At 33.0% G+C, this 20,293-nt stretch overlaps 1 protein-coding gene across 2 annotated transcripts in view; it reads left to right on the top strand.

The window, feature by feature from the left end:
* The window catches only part of LOC135134577 (sodium/calcium exchanger Calx), a 133,934-nt gene that overhangs the window by 105,279 nt on the left and 8,362 nt on the right, over positions 1 to 20,293 (top strand). Inside the window, exons 4-6 of one of the 2 annotated variants that reach the window (XM_064063277.1) lie at positions 8,222 to 8,358; positions 8,416 to 8,614; positions 12,906 to 13,064. In XM_064063277.1, coding sequence (XP_063919347.1) covers positions 8,222 to 8,358; positions 8,416 to 8,614; positions 12,906 to 13,064 — 495 coding nt within the window. Of the gene's footprint in view, positions 1 to 8,212; positions 8,359 to 8,415; positions 8,615 to 12,905; positions 13,065 to 20,293 lie in introns of both variants that reach the window. The other variant, XM_064063276.1, reaches the window with a different exon arrangement.

Here is a 20,293-nt window from a genome sequence, read left to right as displayed (position 1 = left end):
ACAAGTCGAAATCTACAACAAAATATCTTTAGGTAACTTTCGAAGAATGCTCAAAAAACGAGCAAAAAATTCATAGTTCCAATTTAATATTTTTAATTGAAGATCAAGAAAACTGTTAATAATGTTTAAAAATTCTCCCTTTCTTCACATCTCTTGCCATTTATGACAGTCTGAAAATTCATTATCGCTCTATATTTATCTGAATTTAATAAGTCAAACTTCTACCTCTCTCTGCAAACCTTTGGTTTAAATTTTATATACTGAGTATTTAATAGAGGCTACTGAAGAACAGAGACAGATTTTCCCTTTTTTATAGAGCGAAAAATTTAAATACCATTTACCATGAAAATTTTGAGGTTACGTCAATAAATTGTTGGTGGGGAGGATCATACAAATTTTGATGAGCGCTTTATATTCTCAAAATATGTGCCTATAAAATTTGACAACAATGAGTCCAAGAGATTATCTGTCTAAAAAAATTTCAGAAATATTTCTCATGTTTTCTTGATGTTTCATTAGGTACTGAGACGGTACGAAAATGCACATTTTTTTATTCCATCTATTTAATAAAAATGTGTTCCAAAATTATCGTGTTAAGCCAAATTTATCTACTAACCCATTTCGACAAATTTATGACATCATTCCACTTAAAATGTGCAAGTAAAAGCCCAATTACACAGTCGTTCGTTTGCCAAGTTTAAGTTGACAAACAATAAAGTAAACAGATGATCGTAAATTTGTATACGACATGTTATAATTTCGTCAGCCACCAACCTTGCAAGAATTAAGATCTGCCCACATTTTCTGCTCGCCTTAGTTTATAACTAATTTTAATATTTCCGATTGGGTGATTTTAATTAAATAAAATTCACATAGGTTAGTCCATTTTTAATTTCAGGGACTTTGTGATCGAATTTATTTTGTTTCATTTCCATAACGTAGACGCGAAACAAATACACTCTAAAACCTAAGTATTACATTTATGCAAAATTTAAAAAATAATCCTGAGAAAACTGTTTAAATTTGGTAACAAAATACAGCTTATTTAAAAATAAGTTACACAGTGATAAAATACATACGGGTGAATAAATAAATTACTAGACTATTATTTACACTTTATCTCCATTATGGTGGTTATGACAGTCATGTGACACCAAAAAACATATTCTCCTCTCTCGAATCTACAACACTCTGTAGATTCTGTAAAGATTCTTTTGTTATTCGATTAAAACACAATCTCATTTCGACACAAGAAACGCAATTGAACACTTAATCACGCACTTTGATTAAAATGGAAATTGAAAACCGAAAAAAAGAATCTTTCATTAAAAGCCAGTCGATCAGCTGTTGACATAAACACCGAACAACCACAAAGGGAAAACAGGATTTGGAACAAGGGCGACAAGCGTGATTACAATTCGGCAACACGAAAAAAATGCGTTGAGGAGCTATTAGGCGAAGATTGATGATTGTATGTAACAGAAATAGTCGGAAGTGTCTTGAATTCCAAAGAGAAATAAATTGAAAAAAATATATGTTTAACTTGACGCCAGAAAGATGAAACAAAATGGAACCGACGGATATTAACTACTGTCGGGAGAGAATAAGAAGCGTCTGAAAATACTGCAAGGAAGCGGAATAAAACAAAATAGAGGGGCGAAAGAGAGATATGTTACAAGTGACGCAAACCGGAAATTACGCACGCTACTGAAAATTGGAGGATGAGAAACGGCATTGGAAGGAAATTGATTTTCATAAAATTTTCTGCTAGGTATGTGGAAAAGATCACAGGGCTGACATGTAAAATAGCAGCAAAAAGCGTTTCAGTGTTTTAGACGTAATGATTCACAAAAAATCTACAACCTCATTTGGTTTAGGCAATTTTTGATATTTCTAATTTTTTTTTTTATTTTTGTAGTAAAGAGCACTTTCATTTGTTGTGCTACCACCCCATAGTGTAACACAAAATTAAAATCCTGTAGCATTATCATATGTATTTTCGTATAAATTACAGTGTTGGTAGATATTTAATATATAGTTCACCAATTATAAAAAAAAAAATTAATCACGTATAAGGACATTTGAGGGATTGGTAATTAAGAGATGTTCAACAGATTTTTTCAGTTAATGTAACAAACATTACTGTTAGGCTACTGGTTCGTCTAAAAATACACACAGAGAATTCTTGGTGGGTCAATGTCTGATTAAATAGGTATACCTATTCGTCTGTTACGTTTAAATTTCTTCAAGCATAATCCAAAGGTAAAAACATTAATATTGAGAATGTATACACAACAGAAATGAAAGAATTTCTAAAAAATCGGAAATCCTAAAACAATTTTCACTTTTCGCTTCAACCCTCTTTAAGAAACGCATGAAACGAAAAGTGAAATTTTGGCGCAAATTCGCGTCAGACATTTGCATGACAGGCTAAAGTAATAAAATTATGGTAAATGTGTTATTTATCACCAGCAGCTGTAGGTTGTCTGTGAAATAAACCGGAAATAACGAAAGCACACGCGTGAGAGGAAATTGATTTTCGCAAAATTTTGCCCTGTGTCGTAAAATTTAGAGGACACCTGATAATGCTTGAAATATAGCCGGCTTTAATGAGGACAAGATACGCTGTATAACCCCGCTATTAAGTCTAATTGTGTAGGTCCGTAAGCCAAATTGAATCATTGCGTCATATTGTTCTTGAAGGGTTGCTTTCAGCGAGGAAAATGGGGCAAATCGATGTCTTTCAAACAAAGCTTCCCTAACAGAATGATAAACCTAATTACTTAACCGCGCACCCTAAAGGTCATTACATGGTTTTATTTTGCTTGTACGTGAAACTGGGGGTAAAGTGTGCATTTACTCTCTTTAGTAACTAACGCTATCGCTTTAGTTGTACTTGCTCTTCCACTATGCGCCAACTTGGGTAATTTCTGTGTTTCATCTTGTGTGCTGTTCTCGAACTTTTGCTGTTACTGTACTAAAAACTTAACATTTGTGAGAGCACTTTTGTGGAGGTGACAGTGCCAAGGCTGGGTTTAGGGGTTGGGGTGCTTTAAATACAAGAATGAAGACATTTTTATATTAAGTACATTGGCAAATTTCGTCTATATACAGATTTACCTTATAGTGTTTAGAACTGTCTTATTTTTCTTTCTTCCTCGAAATCGTTGTCGAAATATAAATACTCGTTTTTAGAATTTCATTCGACACACCATGTTGTTTTATTATTATCTACGAAGATAAACTACTTTATGTGATTTCTCCCTCACTGGTCAACGTATTAGCTCAGATAGCAACGAACTTTACAACCTGTGCTTCGGCGAATTTTGCTCCAATGCAAGCATCCCAAGTTAACTTTAAAATGGAAAGGTCAGACCAGTGACCTTTTATTTGTTGCAAATCGTTTCAAACTTAATACGTGTAAGTTTCCAAGTTTCCGGTGCCAAGTTCTTAAATCATCCGCCACCTCGCTTGCTTGTTTACAATTTTACTTAAGGTAAGGCAACCCATTAATTTTGTGGGGTATTTGTTTAACTTATTGTTTTTTGGACACTGGCAGTGTTTACTGTGGACGATAAATCGATTCGCAAATTCAATACGTAATCTTAATATTCCATTTCATTATTAACAGTCCAACAAGGATTCTTTGTCCACGCATAACGTTGTTATTGTGGTTCATTTGAGGGAAAGAAAATAACATTTTGATGATAATCTGCGCGATATTTGGTTAAGCATTCGATGATTAATTGAGTAGTGAAATTCCACAGACGCCATTGTTTTGAGCCTAAAAGGGAAACTCTAATTTGATCTATAGAACCTTGACAAAGAGACTTTCTAATGACCACTGGTTTTCATGGAAACAATTGTGCCAAGCATTTTTTGTTGGATCATTTAGAATTTTAGTATTGAAACAGTTAAGCATTAAGTGGTTGTTTATTGTTGACGATAAGGATAAAAGATATTTTCCACTCCATTACATAATATTTTAATAAAAGATATGTTACTATTTTGCATTTTGCACACCATCTTATTACTCATTTGATTATTAGCTGTATGATGTATATTTTCTTATTGACTAAAAATAAAGTAGCATTGTAAGTGCGTTATAAATACGGATTACTATTTTAAAAATATACTCGTGTGTTTCTATTAATCAGAACGATCAAGCTTTAAGCTAAAACCAATGGGGGTTTTCAGATTTAAGGTGGAAGTATATGCAGGAAAAACAGTTTCCATTTTTGGTGATGCTTGAAGCTATGAAATCAGTCTTTTCGGTTAGATATTTTTATCATATATATTCTTTTTTTATTAAAAAGTAAAACAAAAACGAAAAAAGAGAAGATTTTAAATTTACGAAAAACATTTTGTTGAAATCACATACGTTGGTAATCTACACTATTACTTTCATGTTTTCCAAATGTTTCATGACCCCTAGAATAGGAAAACATAGGTCTTCCGTTCTCGTCTATCTGACAACTCGGCGTTCAAATTTACCCTCAGCCCAATTAAAACTTGGAGTTCTAAAAGTCAAAATCTAGAAAAAATGTCTTTTGATAATTTTCGGAGGGTGCTCGAAAAACGGTCAAAAAGTTCATCCAGGGAGTACTGAAAATTAAGATTTTTGAAAAATTGCCTACAACTTCTTAAAAAATTCTGGTAAATAATTTCAACAAGTGTTTCGTAAAGCTTAACTTGTTATAGTACCAGACCAAGATTTTCGAAAAACTCGAAAAAATTCGGTTTAATTTTTTTTTATAATAATTCGAAAATTTTCATTCTTCATTTTATCTATTCTGGAAAAGTTGGGAGAATTTGCGAAGAAGTGAAGCTGAAAATAACTTTCACAAATCGAAACCTACAAGAAAATGTCTTTGGAAAATTTTCGAAGGGTGGTTGAAAAGCAACCACAAAAATTCATATTGAAAACCTGAGCTTTTGAAAAAAAACTCTGGGAAATATTTTTCGGCGAACTGATTCATAAAACGTAAGTTATATATTTTCCGGACCAAGATTTTCTCATAATTCGGTTGAACATGGGCTTTTTAAACATGTCGTAAGCTTCAAAAACAGTCATTGAAAATTTGAAATTTTTGAAATTTGCCTAAAAATCCTGAAAAATAAATTCTGGGAAATACATTTCGACAGTGCTTCGAAACTTGTTGATGATCCTGAACCAAGATTTTCGTAATTGTCGGTAAAATTCGATGTGAATTTTTTTTTGATTATTGAAAAGTTGCACAAAAATCCTGAAAAAATTTTTGGATATAAATCTCGACGAGCTTCTTCGAAAGACAGAAAGTTTTAAGGGCACCGGACCAAAATTTTCGAAAAATTTGGTTTGATAATGATTTTTTTGACTGGAAAATTGCAATTTTTTCATTTTATCGATTCTGGAAAAGTTGGAGGAATTTTTAAAGAAATGAAGCCGGAAATAGCTTCTACAATTCGAAATCTACAGCAAAATATCTTTGAAACATTTTCGAATGATACTCAAAAAACAGTCAAAAAATTCATACGGGTATTGAAAAATTGAGATTTTTGAAAAATTTGCAAAAACTCTGGAAAATATAATAAAATAAAAAATTTAAAGGTGGAGGAGAGTATTGACAATTTAAGATTTTTGAAACGTTGCGTAAAAATCCTGAAAAATTTTTGGATATAAATCTCGACGAGCTTCTTCGAAAGACAGAAAGTTTTAAGGGCACCGGACCAAAATTTTCGAAAAATTTGATTTGATAATGATTTATTTGACTGGAAAATTGTAATTTTTTGATTTTATCGATTCTGGAAGAGTTGGAGGAATTTTTGAAGAAATGAAGCCGGTAATACTTTGCTTCTACAATTCGAATTCTACAGGAAAATATCTTTGAAACATTTTCGAATGATACTCAAAAAACGGTCAAAAAATTCAGACGGGTATTGAAAAATTAAATTTTTGAAAAATTGATACAACTGGGATATATAATAAAATACTCCTAAAAAATTTAAAGGTGGAGGAGAGAATTGAAAATTTGAGATTTTTGAAAAGATGCTTAAAAATCCTCAAAAATTTTTGGATATAAATCTGGACGAGCTTCTACGAAAGACAGAAAGTTTTAAGGGCACCGGACCAAAATTTTCGAAAAATTTGGTTTAATAATGATTTTTTTTTGCCTGTAAAATTGTCATTTTTTCATTTTATCGATTCTGGAAAAATTGTTGGAATTTTCGAAGAAATGGAACCGAAAATAACTTCTACAAATCGGAATCCACAAAAAAATGTCCCTGGAAGTGTTATTTTTTCGATAGTTTCGAAAATTATCTTAATTATAGTAGCAGGTCATTTGCCAAAATTGGTCTTATCTTGGCAAGTATTAGCCCCGCCGCTCCTACTCATTATTTTCTTAGAGGACATGTCATTTGCCAAAATCAGACTACTAGTAGTATTTGCTAAGATAAGACTGACTTTCGCAATTAACATACTTTTTAAGAAAACAAAGGGTGGGTGGGCGGAGCTAGTACTTGCTAAGGTAAGACTGATTTTGGTAAATGACATATCCTCTAAGAAAATAGAGGGTTGTGGGCGGGGCTAGTATCTGTTAAAATAATTGAGAACTAAAAAACAGTCAAAAAATTAATCATTGAAAAACTGAGATTCTTAAAAAGTTATCTAAAAATCTTCTAGATAGATCTCCACGAACTTAGTCGAAAAATATAAAGTGGTAATGGAATACCAAGGTTTTCGACAAATTCGGTTTGATATTTTTTATTTAAATATGAAGTGACATTGCAAGTCAAAGTAAATATGCATAAAATAATATCTCGAAAATTGTCAATTTTCATTTTATCGATTCTAGAAAAATTAATGGAATTTTCGAAGAAATGAAGCCGAAGATACCTTCTACAAATCAAAATCTATAAAGAAATAATAATATGTTCACGTAATTTTCGAAAAGTACTCGAAAAACGGACAAAAAATTCATAATTCCATTTAATTTTTTTTAACTGAATATCAAGAATCAAACAATTAAAAAAAAAGCATTTTAATAATAATAATAATAGCGTCCTTTATTCATATCTATTGTCCGTTATGACAACTCAGTGGTCAGAAAATGAAAATTCATCACCACTCTATATTTATCTAAATTTAATAAAGTATCTTAGCCCAATTAAAACTCCAAATCCTAGCTTCATTCGATGTAAAAACTGTAAATATTGTTATTTCATTCACCATCATCATCTTATATTTTGCGGCAAAATATCACATTTGTCAAATAATAAGTCAAACTTCTATTACCGAGTTCCGTGATTACAAATCGTTGATTCAAATTTTATACACTGAGTGGATGGTATTTAATACAGACTACTGAAGAACAGAGACAGATTGTTCTTTTTTTATAGAGTGAAAAATTTAGTAAATAGCATTTACCGTGAAAATTTTTAGATAACGTCATCAGAGTGTTGGTGGGATGATCAGATAAATTTTGGTTGTCTTTATATTCTGAAAATATAAAGTTTGACAATAATCAGTCCAACAGAGATTATCTGTAAAAAAATCGCCACAGATGACAGACAGCCGAAACGAAACACCTGTCTTTCGTTCTTTAGGGGTCATGAAACATCGAGAAAATATAAAAATAGAACAATTTTTTACAACAGGAACAATAACAATCCTTACGTAAAATTAAAGCTCTACTTTAAAATTATGATTGGCTTACAGCAGTTTTGAAAAAATAAATATCAGAAAATACCTTAAAAGGATTCTTCTATTCTCCAGCTCTTTACGATTTGAACAAATGTTTCCTGCTTTTAAAAAGCAGCAAACATTCGATATCATTGTTTTTTAAAAAATTCCACTCACCGAGAATTGCGTAGGCTTGGCAATCCTCTAATAAAATCGCTAAAAAACAAGGCAAACAGATTTCATTATTTTCTTCTCGACATCGAATGGTTGGTTTCTTTTAATTAACTATATACCATTTTCTCCAATTTCTTGAACTAGCGTTTTAGCAAAGTACGTACTTTTGATAAATCTAGACTTAAACGTTTGATCTGTCCCTGTAATACCCCTAACCCATCATCGCATTGTCACTCCCCCTGGCTGAATAGCTCCGTCAATACCCCATTTTTCGTGTGTACACAATCAATTTGTATCTAACAAGGATAACCTGACGTGTTGGTATGCATAAATTGGAAAATTCCTTGCAAAATGCTGAATCTGGCCATTTTATAGACGAGGTAGCAAGCTTAGCAGCTGCAGCTGAAAAGAAACGACCCGAACATCGCACCGAACAGGAGAAAGTAGCGATAATGGGGAAGCCAAGACTCGGAGATATCGTCAGGGCACAAATTCGAATCAAAGAGAGTAAAGAGTTCAGGGTAAGTCGTTTCGCACTTCTAACCACTTACCTAATCTGCTTACTTTTACTGTTTTAGAATACTGTGGACAAATTGGTGCAACGAGCTAATGCCTCGCTCTTAATCGGAACGTCGTCCTGGAAGGAGCAGTTCGTCGAAGCCATAACTGTGAGCGCCAGTGATGAGTCAGACCAGAAGAAGCCGTCTGGACTGGACTATGTGTTGCATGTCCTCACGCTTTTCTGGAAAATTTTATTTGCCTTTGTGCCACCCACAGGTATTCTGTTTATAGTCGTTCGAAATTTATGACGGGATATGAATTCTATAATTCGCTTTTTGAAAGTATAGAGTGAAACGTTTCCGTCGATGCGGTTGCATTCCGGGAGAAAATGTACTACTGCTCCAGCATCTAAAAATTTATGGAGTATTTCTATAGATGGCGGATTATTCTTTATTCGCGGTCTAGACGAAAAATTGATCGGAATTTCTACGAATGAAAAAGATAATTTAACGAAGTTGTTTTTCAAAAACAGACTATTATGGACAAAGTATCAAATTCAATGTACACATTGCAGCTTAAACAAGTGATCAATAAGTTTTCTGATGTCATGGAATACTACGGAATGTTGTTCTGTCTTTGATTGATCTACGGGTTACTGCATTATCTTATCAGTAGACAGCGGATTTCTGTCGGGCTACGTCACGATTATAGGTGGAGACACGCTGCATCGCCGGGACTCAGTAGCGGGTGATAGGTAATCACTGAATTTAATTGTCATTTGATTTCATAAATACAATTAACGATTTATTAATCAAACGGCTAAGTAAATGAGAACTGGAATTAACAGCAGAGTGCAACGAAGCAGCGTTATTCTAATCTCAAATAAACGAAGTGCAGCCGGTAACTGCAATGAATTCCCATCCCGTACGAGCCGTACCGAGTTTGGCCTTGTCTAGCCCGACAGAAATCCGCTCCCTACTTATCAGTCATATATGTTTTTTAAGCTAACAAGTTTATAAAAGTTTTAGGTTTGATTTTCCACTAATTACATGAATAGAATTTAAAGAAAGTGCTGAACATAAAAAATGAAAGAAATTGCCGTAATTAATTCAGATTTACTAAAAATGAGTGCTTAGTTTAACAAAGCGGAATTTTCAACGAAAGCAAATAGGGCAGAATTTTACAGAAAATTGATTAACAGAAAGTGAAGAAAGAAAACTACTAATAAAGTATGAATGAAACTGATAGTAAGGATAACACTGTCAAAAATTTTAGTTTGTTATCAGTGGTGTTGACGAACAACCGATGAATAAATAAATTTAATTAGCGCAATGCTAACATTAGAGTTAATGAAATACTAGAAAAGAGGACAATAGATTACCTCTACGTGTCGAAATACACAAGAAAATATTTTTAGGTAAGTTTCGAAGGGTGCTCGATAAACGGCACATAATAAAAAAAAGAAAAATTAAGGTTTTTGAAAATTTGCTTGAAAATCTTCAAAGAGTTCTGGGAAACGCATTTCGAAAAGCTGATTCGAAAAATACAACTTGTTGATGGTCCCGGCCCAAGATTTTCGAAAAATTTGGTTGAAAATGATTTCTTAAATTCATATGATGAGGTTCTGATTTTTGAAACGTTGCTAAAAATTCTCAAAATAAACTTTGGAAAATACTTTTCGACGAGCTGATTCGAAAAACATAATTTGTTGTTGGTTTCGGCCTAGAATTTTCTAAAAAACGCTCAAGAAATTTATGCAGGGAAGATATTGAAAAATTGATATTTTTGAAATTGAAAAGTTGCCAAAAAATGCTCGAATCATTCTAGGATATAAATTTCGACGAACTGATTCGAAAAACATAATTTAGACCAAGGTTTTCCAAAAATTCGGTTAAAATTCGGTTCGAAAATATTTTTTTTAAATATCTGGAAAATTGATAGTTTTCATTTTAACGAATGTGGAAAAATTGTTCGAATTTTTGAAAAAATGAAGCCAAAAGTAACATCTACAAGTCGAAATCTACAAGAAAATGTCTTTGGGCAATTTTCGAAGAGTCCTGGAAAAATGGTCGGTCAAGAAATTCATACAACTGGTAAATTGAAATTTTTGAAAATTTGGCCTAAAAATCCTCAAAAAAATGCTGGCATTACATCTCGGAGAGCTAATTCGGAAAACGTTACGTGTTGTGGTCCCGAAATAAGATTTTCGAAAAGTTGAAACACTGATAGTTTTGAAAATTGACTTAATTAAAAATCCTTCTGGGAAATATTTTTGACAAGCTGATTCTAAAAACATAACTTGCTGATGGTCCTGGAACAAGATTTTCGAAAAATTCGGTAAAATTCGGTTTGAAAATGAAATTTTTTTAATATCTCAAAAATTATCAGTTTTCATTTTAACGATTCTGCGAAAATTGTAACTTCAAAGAAAAATCAAGACGAAAAGAGAGAGAAGTTTTACAAGTCGAAATCTACAAGAAAATGTCTTTCAATAATGTTCGAAGAGTGCTCAAAAAACGGTCAGTCAAGAAATTCATACGATGAGTATTGAAGAAATGAGATTTTTTGAAAGTTGCCTAAATTAAACTAAAAAAAAATTTCAACAATTCGGTTAAAATTGAAATTTGTAAATAAGTATCTCGAAGGTTCGAAAAACAGTCAAAAATTATACGGAAAAAAATTCGGGGATATCCATTTTGACGAAAAAAATAACTTGTTGATGGTACCAGACCAATATTTTAGAAAAATTTGATAAAATTTGGTTTGAAATGTATTTTTTTAAATATCTCGAAAATGGTAATTTTTTTTAATTATTCAGGAAAAATGGTTGGAATTTTCGAAAAAATGAAATCGGAAATAACTTGTACAAGAAAATGTCTTTGGGCAGTTTTCGGAGAGTGCTCAAAAACAGTCAAAAAATCCAATTTTGAAAAATTTAAATTTTAAAGGTTGCCTAAAACCCTCAAAAAATTCTGGGAAATTCTTGTTGACGAGCTGATTCAAAAATCATAACCTGTTGATGGCCTCGGGCCAATATTTTAGAAAAATTCGTTTGAAAATGATTTTTTTTAATATCGGATGATTATTAATGATTGAAGCAAATTTTTGGATTGGTATTTCTGGGTGGCAGCAATGTTGGCATGTCAATTCATAGTTGTAAATTTTGACATGAACTCGTGTAAAAAACCAGTGTGAAGATACCAGGTACTGAATTGGTGCTCAAAATTTCAATTTTAGATCAGGTATGCCATCATAGAATTTTAAATATGTTGCCAACCTGACAAAAAAATCACAGATATTAATCACCACGCGGTATTTCGAAAGTTCGATAAACCGTCAAAAAATTCATACGCAAGTATTAAAAAATTCAGATTTTTGAAAAATTCTAAAAAAATTTGAGAAATACTTTTCGACGAACTAATTCTAAAAGCATAACTTGATGATGGTTCTGGATTAAGATTTTCGAAAAACTCGGAGTACTAAAAAACTGAGATTATGAAAAATTCTGGGAACAAAAATCAACACAATCGAAAGTTTGTAAATGTGAAAACAAACCCTTGGACACAATTTATTTTAAAATGATTTTTTCAAGAGAAAAGTAAATTTGAAATTTATAACAATCTATATGTTTCACGCATATTCTTTGTATTTTATCTGACCAGTTGTGATCAGAGTATGTTTCGTTCACTATCAACACAAGTAAATATATATAACAGATACAGAAGCTTTAATAATACCAAAAAACAAAAAAAATCACTTCTTGCACAATCAAACATTTTGAGAATATCTGGTTGACAAAACTAGCAGCAGTCACAAATTTTCCCGAGGCGAAGACGTTCAAACAAATTCAAAGTTTCTTGAAACTTACAGGGTACTTTAGAAAACTTACTTATTTCATTGTGTTCTTTAATTGCTGAGTCTGACTAAGATGTTCAAAAAGGATACAAAGTTTTGATTGGAAGCGAAAGAGTGGCAAGCGTTGGCGAAATTAAAAAAGTTGTTAAGTGAAGAACCGATAATAACAACATACAGTCAAGGAGGTGAAACTACGCTTCATTCGGACACAAGACTTCATGCAAACTCCTCATTTTTAATAGTAAAATGTTTTTTTAACCATATTTTAGTTTATAATTTTTCTTTGATGTCCTCAATAAAATTTTCTTATGGAATTCTCGACATCATAGTATCATAATATCTTAATATAATAAATAGGAACAAAATGGGTGAAAATTTCTAAAAATCAAACTAAGTAAGTAAGTAAATAAATAAATAAATAAATAAATGTAGTAGGTAGTAAAAGTAGGTAAAACAGAACCTACTGTTTTTTAATTGTAATACAATCTATTTAAAATTCTGTCACAAAATAATACATATGTGTTTTAAGAGTCAGGTTTCATAAAACTCACTACCGTGAAGCCGTCAATTCCGTCGGAAACTCTGGACAAACTATCTGCCATTACACCCTGGCATCTAAAATTTATATAACAGTACATTTTCGTCTCGACTGCACACACTGCACTCCGTCTTAGTTATCTTCGAGCATAAAAGGCACCTTTTCTTATTCTAGATATGTGCAAGGGATATCTCTGCTTTTTCGTCTCAATCCTCATCATAGGAGTAGTTACTGCTGTAATCGGTGACGTAGCTTCCCACTTCGGCTTCACCCTCGGAATCGAGGATTCCGTAACAGCTATAGTATTCGTCGCCCTCGGAACGAGTATTCCAGGTAAGCATAATTAAGACGCAACTTCGATCTAGAATCTTCGCAGAACGTTTATTAATTTGATTAAGTATTCAGTTGTCTACTTCGCTGTTCCTGTTCACATCACACAATCAATCTCGCTCCTCCAAGCCAAAAAGTTTCCTGATTACTGTATTTACATCTTCTCGTTCATCACTCCATCGACTATTCCCGTTAGGTAAAATCCTTTGAATCACTACGTAATGATGCGAGGCTTTCTGGAAGTGCAGCAAAACTCCACATTACAAGCTTTGTTTCAGCTCGACGTTTAACGAACGGATGACTCACCTAGGGACTCCTCGTATGTATTCGTTCTAATTCAGGCGCTTTTGTATTTTTGGGAGCCCATCCGGTTCAATTTACCTAAACAAACTTTTTTCGTGGAACGTCCCTGAAGATCTGTGTTTGCGAAACCTAATCCAAACCTATTAAACTCTTAATGACTGCGGCAGCTACATTTGGTGCCATGCTGGGGCACAATGATCAGAGAAATACCCTAAAAAATCCTTTCAGGAGATGACCTGATTACCGCACTTGATTATCGACTTTCTTCGGTTGTAACGCGTTGTGTCAGTTTTCAAATAAATCGAATTTGTGGAGCGAAATTATTCCTGCATGCATCAGATATGCTGATTGGAATCAAGTCGGATATTGCAACATTCGCATTTGGTGAACGCGCTTAATTGCTTTTCTCCGGAATGGCGAAAATCCCTACTTAAGATCCTTCGTTCGCTTAAATAGGAAACTCTGGTATTTAATAACGCTTCTTTCAATATTTGAAGTTCAATGAATTAGTTATTTAAGAGGTTTTATGCAAATAATGGCGCTTCGTAAGTACCTAATTTGTTTTCTGGGTAGGTTTCCCGGCTCCTTAAGTATCCAACGAAGTAATATTGTTAAAGTGGCAGTGAATAGTGGAGGCGTTAGTCTCGTTCACACTTTAATCAAAACGGTAAAGAACAACACAAAGTTTAATAAGTTGTTAAGAAAACTTTCTCGAGATGGCCATTTGAATTGGTAGTGAGTTTTACTTCATTAGAATGTTTATCTTATACAAATTAAGCGAGATGGGGGAAAAGGGTCTGGAAGTTTAAAATCTTCGAATTATGTTGTATGTATTATCGTGGTGTCTTCTTTACTCCATTCGAGTTCGTTTTTTAATTAACATTAATTTTCATTGTGGTTTATGGTTCTTTAATATCTTGTCACATATTTCCATTGTCGATAAATAAAACTTCCGTTGTGTCTACATCGATGTTCGCTTTTTGTAGACGATGTAGCAGCTCAAGCTCAAGCTCAAGATCCCTGACTGCAGTTCACTTCACTTGTTTAAGACTAAGACATTTCTCCTCTGGCTTTGTTAAATGAAACTTATTTCTGCGTTATTCCAATTTACCATAAAATGGTACAACACTGTGCATCGTATATTTCACGCATTTTTTCTACCATTCATTTAATATTCATTTTCACTTTATATCCTCTTACCACAAAATCACATGTTTGTTTTTCATACTAGTTACATTATTTTGTTGCGTAACTCAGCTATAATTTCAAACTCATTTTCAACATCCTTCCAAACTAATTGCAGGTTTTATTTCCTGCCCTAGACGGAAGTCCTCGTACTTATTTTATAATAACTCTTGCTTTTTTTTGTCTAAATTTCTACCTTTTCTACGTAAATATTTACTACGACTAAATTCCAAAGAGGTGCCGTCCGCAGACATACGGACAATAAGAAATATATTTAAAGTACAGAACTAACGGCATAAAATGTTCTTCAGCACTAGGTAATAGCAATTTAAAGCCTAAGCGTTTATTTATGTTTATACATTGAAAGACTGTCATGTAGAAATTAGTCCGATTTGATTGAGTTTGTCTTCCCAAAGGACTAAAATTATTAATTAAACCACAATCGAACAAGATGTTCTGAATATTATAATTCTTATTTTAACATTATTATATATATAAAGACATGCGTATTCTCACATTTTCGAGAACATGGGTTGACTTACTCGTTCTTAATTTGACCAATAAAAAATATATGATGACGTCATCAACATGGATAATACTAGTCACAGCACAAAAGAGAAGTACTCACAACGCATTACCAGTGCAAAAAAAAGGAAAGGGCTAAGCCAAGTTCGGCATCCAACTCACAACCAAATATCGCCGCTTTGTCGACAAAGCTGCTGACCCACTGAGCCACGAGGAGTTCTCTTACGTGGGTGTAATATAACATTCTGATACCGTGCAATGGTTTTTGCAAAAATCTGAACGTTTAGCGAAAAAACTGAAAGCGGATTCGTATACTACAAGCAGAGAAGTGTATTTTTGTATAACAGTAAAATCATTTTAAAATACAAAATTTGACAACAATCGGAACTTACGTGTCTAATAAAAATGGATACAGACAGATAGATGGAAACGAGCGACTACTTTTGTCGTACTGTAGGGGTCATGAAACGTCGAGAAAACATAAAAGTGGCAATTGGTCCGATGGACTCGATTACTATACTTCCTTAGCTTACGCTCGGGAAGTAAAAAGCAATAAAAATAGAAGAGAACGAGATAAGCTAAGAGGAAATTACCAAAATTCAATTTATGTTCGTCAAGAGAAGAAATTGAAAACCATCTATATTTAGGAGGATGCACAAAAAGAATAACAAAGGAATGAAGCCGACATGTATCGTCATCGTCTTATTAGGTGTTTCCGAAGAACATTGAGATTTGCACGAAACGGATCAAACTGTCTTGGAAAAAGTCATCAAATGAGAATGATGATCAGACTTGTAACAATTACTGGGAGGAGTGGGAGGAATAGGTAGTGGTCAAAGAAATTAGTAAAAAAGAAAATATACAAGAACAGGGACAAGAAAAAAGACAAGATGTCGTAATGCCTTTAATATACAAAAACCTTTAGAAATTATTACAGTTACAGCTACACGAAACTGCATATGACACCAAAAAAAAAAAATAAGCTTCAAATATAACTGATCTGTTGACATTGATCAAAAGCTACTCGTATATTATTGAGGAAAAATCATCATCTAAGTCATTTAAATCATGATCAGTGTCTACAGATAACGAGTGATCAAACAAAATACACCTACAGTTACTTTTCGATGCTCAAACATTTTCTGAACCTATGCCGTCTAACAACAGTTTGAGGTTAGACCGGAATTTTGATTAATGACAGATAGTCTACAGATGAGAGCAATGACAGAACGAATTTGAAAAGAATACTATGAATACTATGCAAAAGTGTATTTCATTTTTCGATGTAGTCCCCTTCGACTTGTTGGCACTTAGTCCAGCGGTGTTCAAGTGCTTTTATCCCATTTCTGTACGCTGATTCTTCTAACCTCTCAAAATAGCCGTTGGTAGCCTCAATGGCCTCCGAATTTGTTGCATATTTGTGGCCAGCATAATTTTTTTTTTTATTTGGAAACAGACAGAAGTCAGATGGGGCTAAATCCGGCGAATATGGTGCATGAGTTAGCAATTCCTAGCTTAACTCGTAAATTTTACTCATCGAAATTACGGAATTGTGACAGGGTGCGAAATAAGATTTTCTTTTTCACAAGTTCCGGTCGTTTTTCTTGAATTTTTTCTTTTAGCTGATCAAGAAAGTTTGCATTGTATTCTCCACTTATTGTTCTACGTTTTTACAAGTAATCGATCAAATGAATTCCTTTTGCGTCCCAGAATACGGTTGCCATAACCTTTCCTGCCGATTTTTCTGTTTTCGCCTTCCTTGGGGTTGGTTCTCCTCTTGCGGTTCATTGCTTGGACTGTTGTTTTGTCTCTGGTGTATAATAATGGATCCATGTTTCGTCTAACGTTACAAACCTACGGAAAAATCCGTTTCATTTCGCTTAAATAGCGCCAAATATTGCTCATAAACTGAGACACGTTCCAACTTTTGCTGCAATATCAATAACCGCGGCACCCATCTTGCCGATAGCTTTCTCATGTTCAAAATTTCTCGCAATATATGATGCACCCGTTCTTTTGAAATCCTCACAGTCTCTGCTATTTCCCCCAATTTCAATCGTCTGTCATTTAATACGATCTTACGGATTTTTTTAACAATTTCTTCGGAAGTGGCAGTTTTCGGCTGGTCTGAAGGTGGTGCATCTTTTGTGCTGGTACGACCACGTTTAAAGTCCGCAACCCACGATTTAATAGTACTAAACCATGGAGCAGATTCCAACAAAGTGGAATTTAGCGCTTCTTTTATTTGTGTTGGACTTAGATCTTTTATAAAAAAATATTTAATCACCGCACGTATTTCGATTTTATCCATTTCGGAAAAAGGGGGCAACACACGAAATTTAAAAAATCGTCAAAATCAAACTCTTTTATGAAACTTTATGACGTTTGTAAGTGTAACCAAAAAAACATTAAATTCCATAAAACCACTGCGTATTTGTAAAAATTTTGGCTCTATCTAAGTGAGGCCGGAAATTAATCATCCCATCCTCGTATACCTAGGTATATGAAACACAATCAAATATATATATAAAGTTTCTTTCTGTATTCTCAAAATTTAATTATTAAATCAGATGGAGGAAATTACACAGGACAAATTTTTACTTTGTACTCTACTCCTCTAGTACGAGTAGGTCGTACAATTTATTGTTAATTCAAATATTGGAGTCTTTATTTGACAGTTATTTAACCGTAATTATCAAACCGAACAAGGAACGCGTTGGTGTTGCCAACGTCATTATTTTAAAAATAAATTGCACGGCCCACAAGAGGAGTCTTTTTTTCGATCATATAGTACTTGAATATAATGATTACAAAGTACTACAGTGAGAATATGAGAAGGAAAAAGCTCCATTAGGAGCACTAAACAGTTGACTGCAATTTTCAGCAAGGATATAAAAACAGATTTAACATTGTCTGAACAAAATCTTCTGAATCTCTTTTTATTTATTTATTTATTTATTTTTGTGTTAAAATACAGGGTGATGAAAAAATGACGCATGTGCTCGATGGTACGTTGTTAAGAAGGATTTGATAAACTTGAAAAAGTGGTTAAAAAAATCCCTGCACCAAAATTTTTAAAATATTGAACGTCAAAGCTAAAGAATTAACTTCGTAATTCTGATTTGTTTTAATGGACAATGAATTAATTGTTTAAATGTCTAATAGACATTTAAACAATTAGTTATTGACAATTTAATAATAATTTGCTAAAATACGTTTCACGTCATTTTTTACTGTTGACAGATTTCATTTTTGACAATTTTTAATGGAATTTTAGATTATCAATTAAATTCATATTAAAACACATCAGAATTGCGAAGTTAATTCTTCAAGTTTAAAGTTTAATATTAAAAAAAAATTGGTCTAAAGAGTTTAGACAGTACTTCCCTCGCTGTCGGAAACGTGACGACTTCCTGAGTAAACCAATAAAATAAATTCACGCATTCATTATTTTTTTGAGTCATCCGGTATATGTAAATTCAAAAAATATGAATGGAATGATAAATTACAAGTACAGACCCATCATATTTTGTACATTATAGAAAGGATTTATTCGGCAAACTTTTGAGCTGACGTCATCAATTTTTTGGAGGGGATAAGCAAATATATTTTGACTAAAGATTTATTATGCTCTTTATAACCTTAAAACATCTGCAAGATTCCAAAACATTCCGTTCTGTAGTTCCTGATTAAATCAATAAAATACATTTACGCATTCATTAATTTTTTTGGGCCACCCTGTATATGCAAATCCAAAAAAATATTAATGGAAAGTTAAATCACAAGAAGAGACTCATCATATTTTGTACGTTTTAGATAGGATTTATTCAGCAAAATTTTGTGGTGACGTCATAAATTTTTAGGGGGATGAGCAAATACATTTTGATCAAAAACTTACCATGCTTATGATAAGTTTAAAACATTTTCAAGATTTCAAAGCGTTCCGTTTTGTAGTTCCTGAGTAAATCAATAAAATAAATTTACGAATTCATTAATTTTTTTGAGTCACCTGTATATGCAAATCCAAAAAATATGAATGGAGTGATAAATCACAAGTACAGACTCATCATATTTTGTACAGTTTAGATAGGATTTATTCGGCAAACTTTCGAGCTGACGTCATCAATTTTTTGGAGGGGATAAGCAAATATATTTTGACTAAAGATTTATGATGCTCTTTATAGCTTTAAAACATCTGCAACATTTCAAAACATTCGAGTTAGCAGATTCAAAATTAAATTGCAAAATGCTGTTTTATAATTTTGATTTTTTTTCCAAAAATCTGGACGTCTCGGGTAAAAACTCAATTTGGAGTCGTAAACTACATGTGTAGGACTATGTTATTTTATACAATTTAAAACCCATTTACTATGTACAATTTTGAAGTGACGTCATCACATTAGTGTTGGGGACGATTATACAAATTTTGGTTAGCGTTTTACCATCTGCATGATATTCCTAATATAAGTACAAAATTTCACAACAATCGGTCCAGTACTTTCGGAGATTATCTGTCTAATAAAAATCCGGGACGGCGGACAGACGGACAGACGGACAGACGGACAAACGGACAGACAGACGGAAATGGGAGACCTATTTCTTCGTCTTCTAGGGGTCATGAAAGATCGAGAAAACTTAAAAGTAGAGAGTCGGCCGACGGACTCGATTACAATACTTCCTTTGCTTACGCTCGGGAAGTAAAAATGGTCGAAATTTATTTTACGCAAGTATATTATTTTACAAAATTTAAACCTTACTTATTATGAAAAATTTGGAGGGGATGTCATCACGTTATTGGTGGCGATGATTAGAAAAATTTTGGTTAGCGTTTGAACGTCTACATGATATTCCTAACATACATGCAAAACTTGACAGCAATCGTTCCAGTAGTTTCGGGGATTATCTCCCTAATAAAAAGTCCGAAAGACGGCAGACAGACGGACAGACGGAAACGGGAGACCTATTTCATCGTACTCTAGGGGTCATGAAAGGTCGAGAAAACGTAAAACTAGAGAGTCGGCCGACGGACTCGATTACTACACTCTCTACTCTTACACTCGAGAAATAGAAATTGGTTCAGATTTTTTTTTTCGAGTTCTGCAGAGTAAATACGTCATTTTTTCATCACCCTGTATATTGTTTTTAATAATACAAAAGTAACCATACATCAAATTTTGATACTACGATATATCGTAGTTTATCCATGCAATCAATTCATT

This window comes from Zophobas morio, unplaced genomic scaffold (assembly GCF_036711695.1).
Source record: "Zophobas morio isolate AGI-343-1 ecotype UQ-CSIRO unplaced genomic scaffold, CSIRO_AGI_Zmor_V1 ptg000023l, whole genome shotgun sequence".
Taxonomy (NCBI): domain Eukaryota; kingdom Metazoa; phylum Arthropoda; class Insecta; order Coleoptera; family Tenebrionidae; genus Zophobas; species Zophobas morio.
Note: the sequence above shows the minus strand (reverse complement) of the source record. Positions and strands in the feature narration are given on the sequence as shown.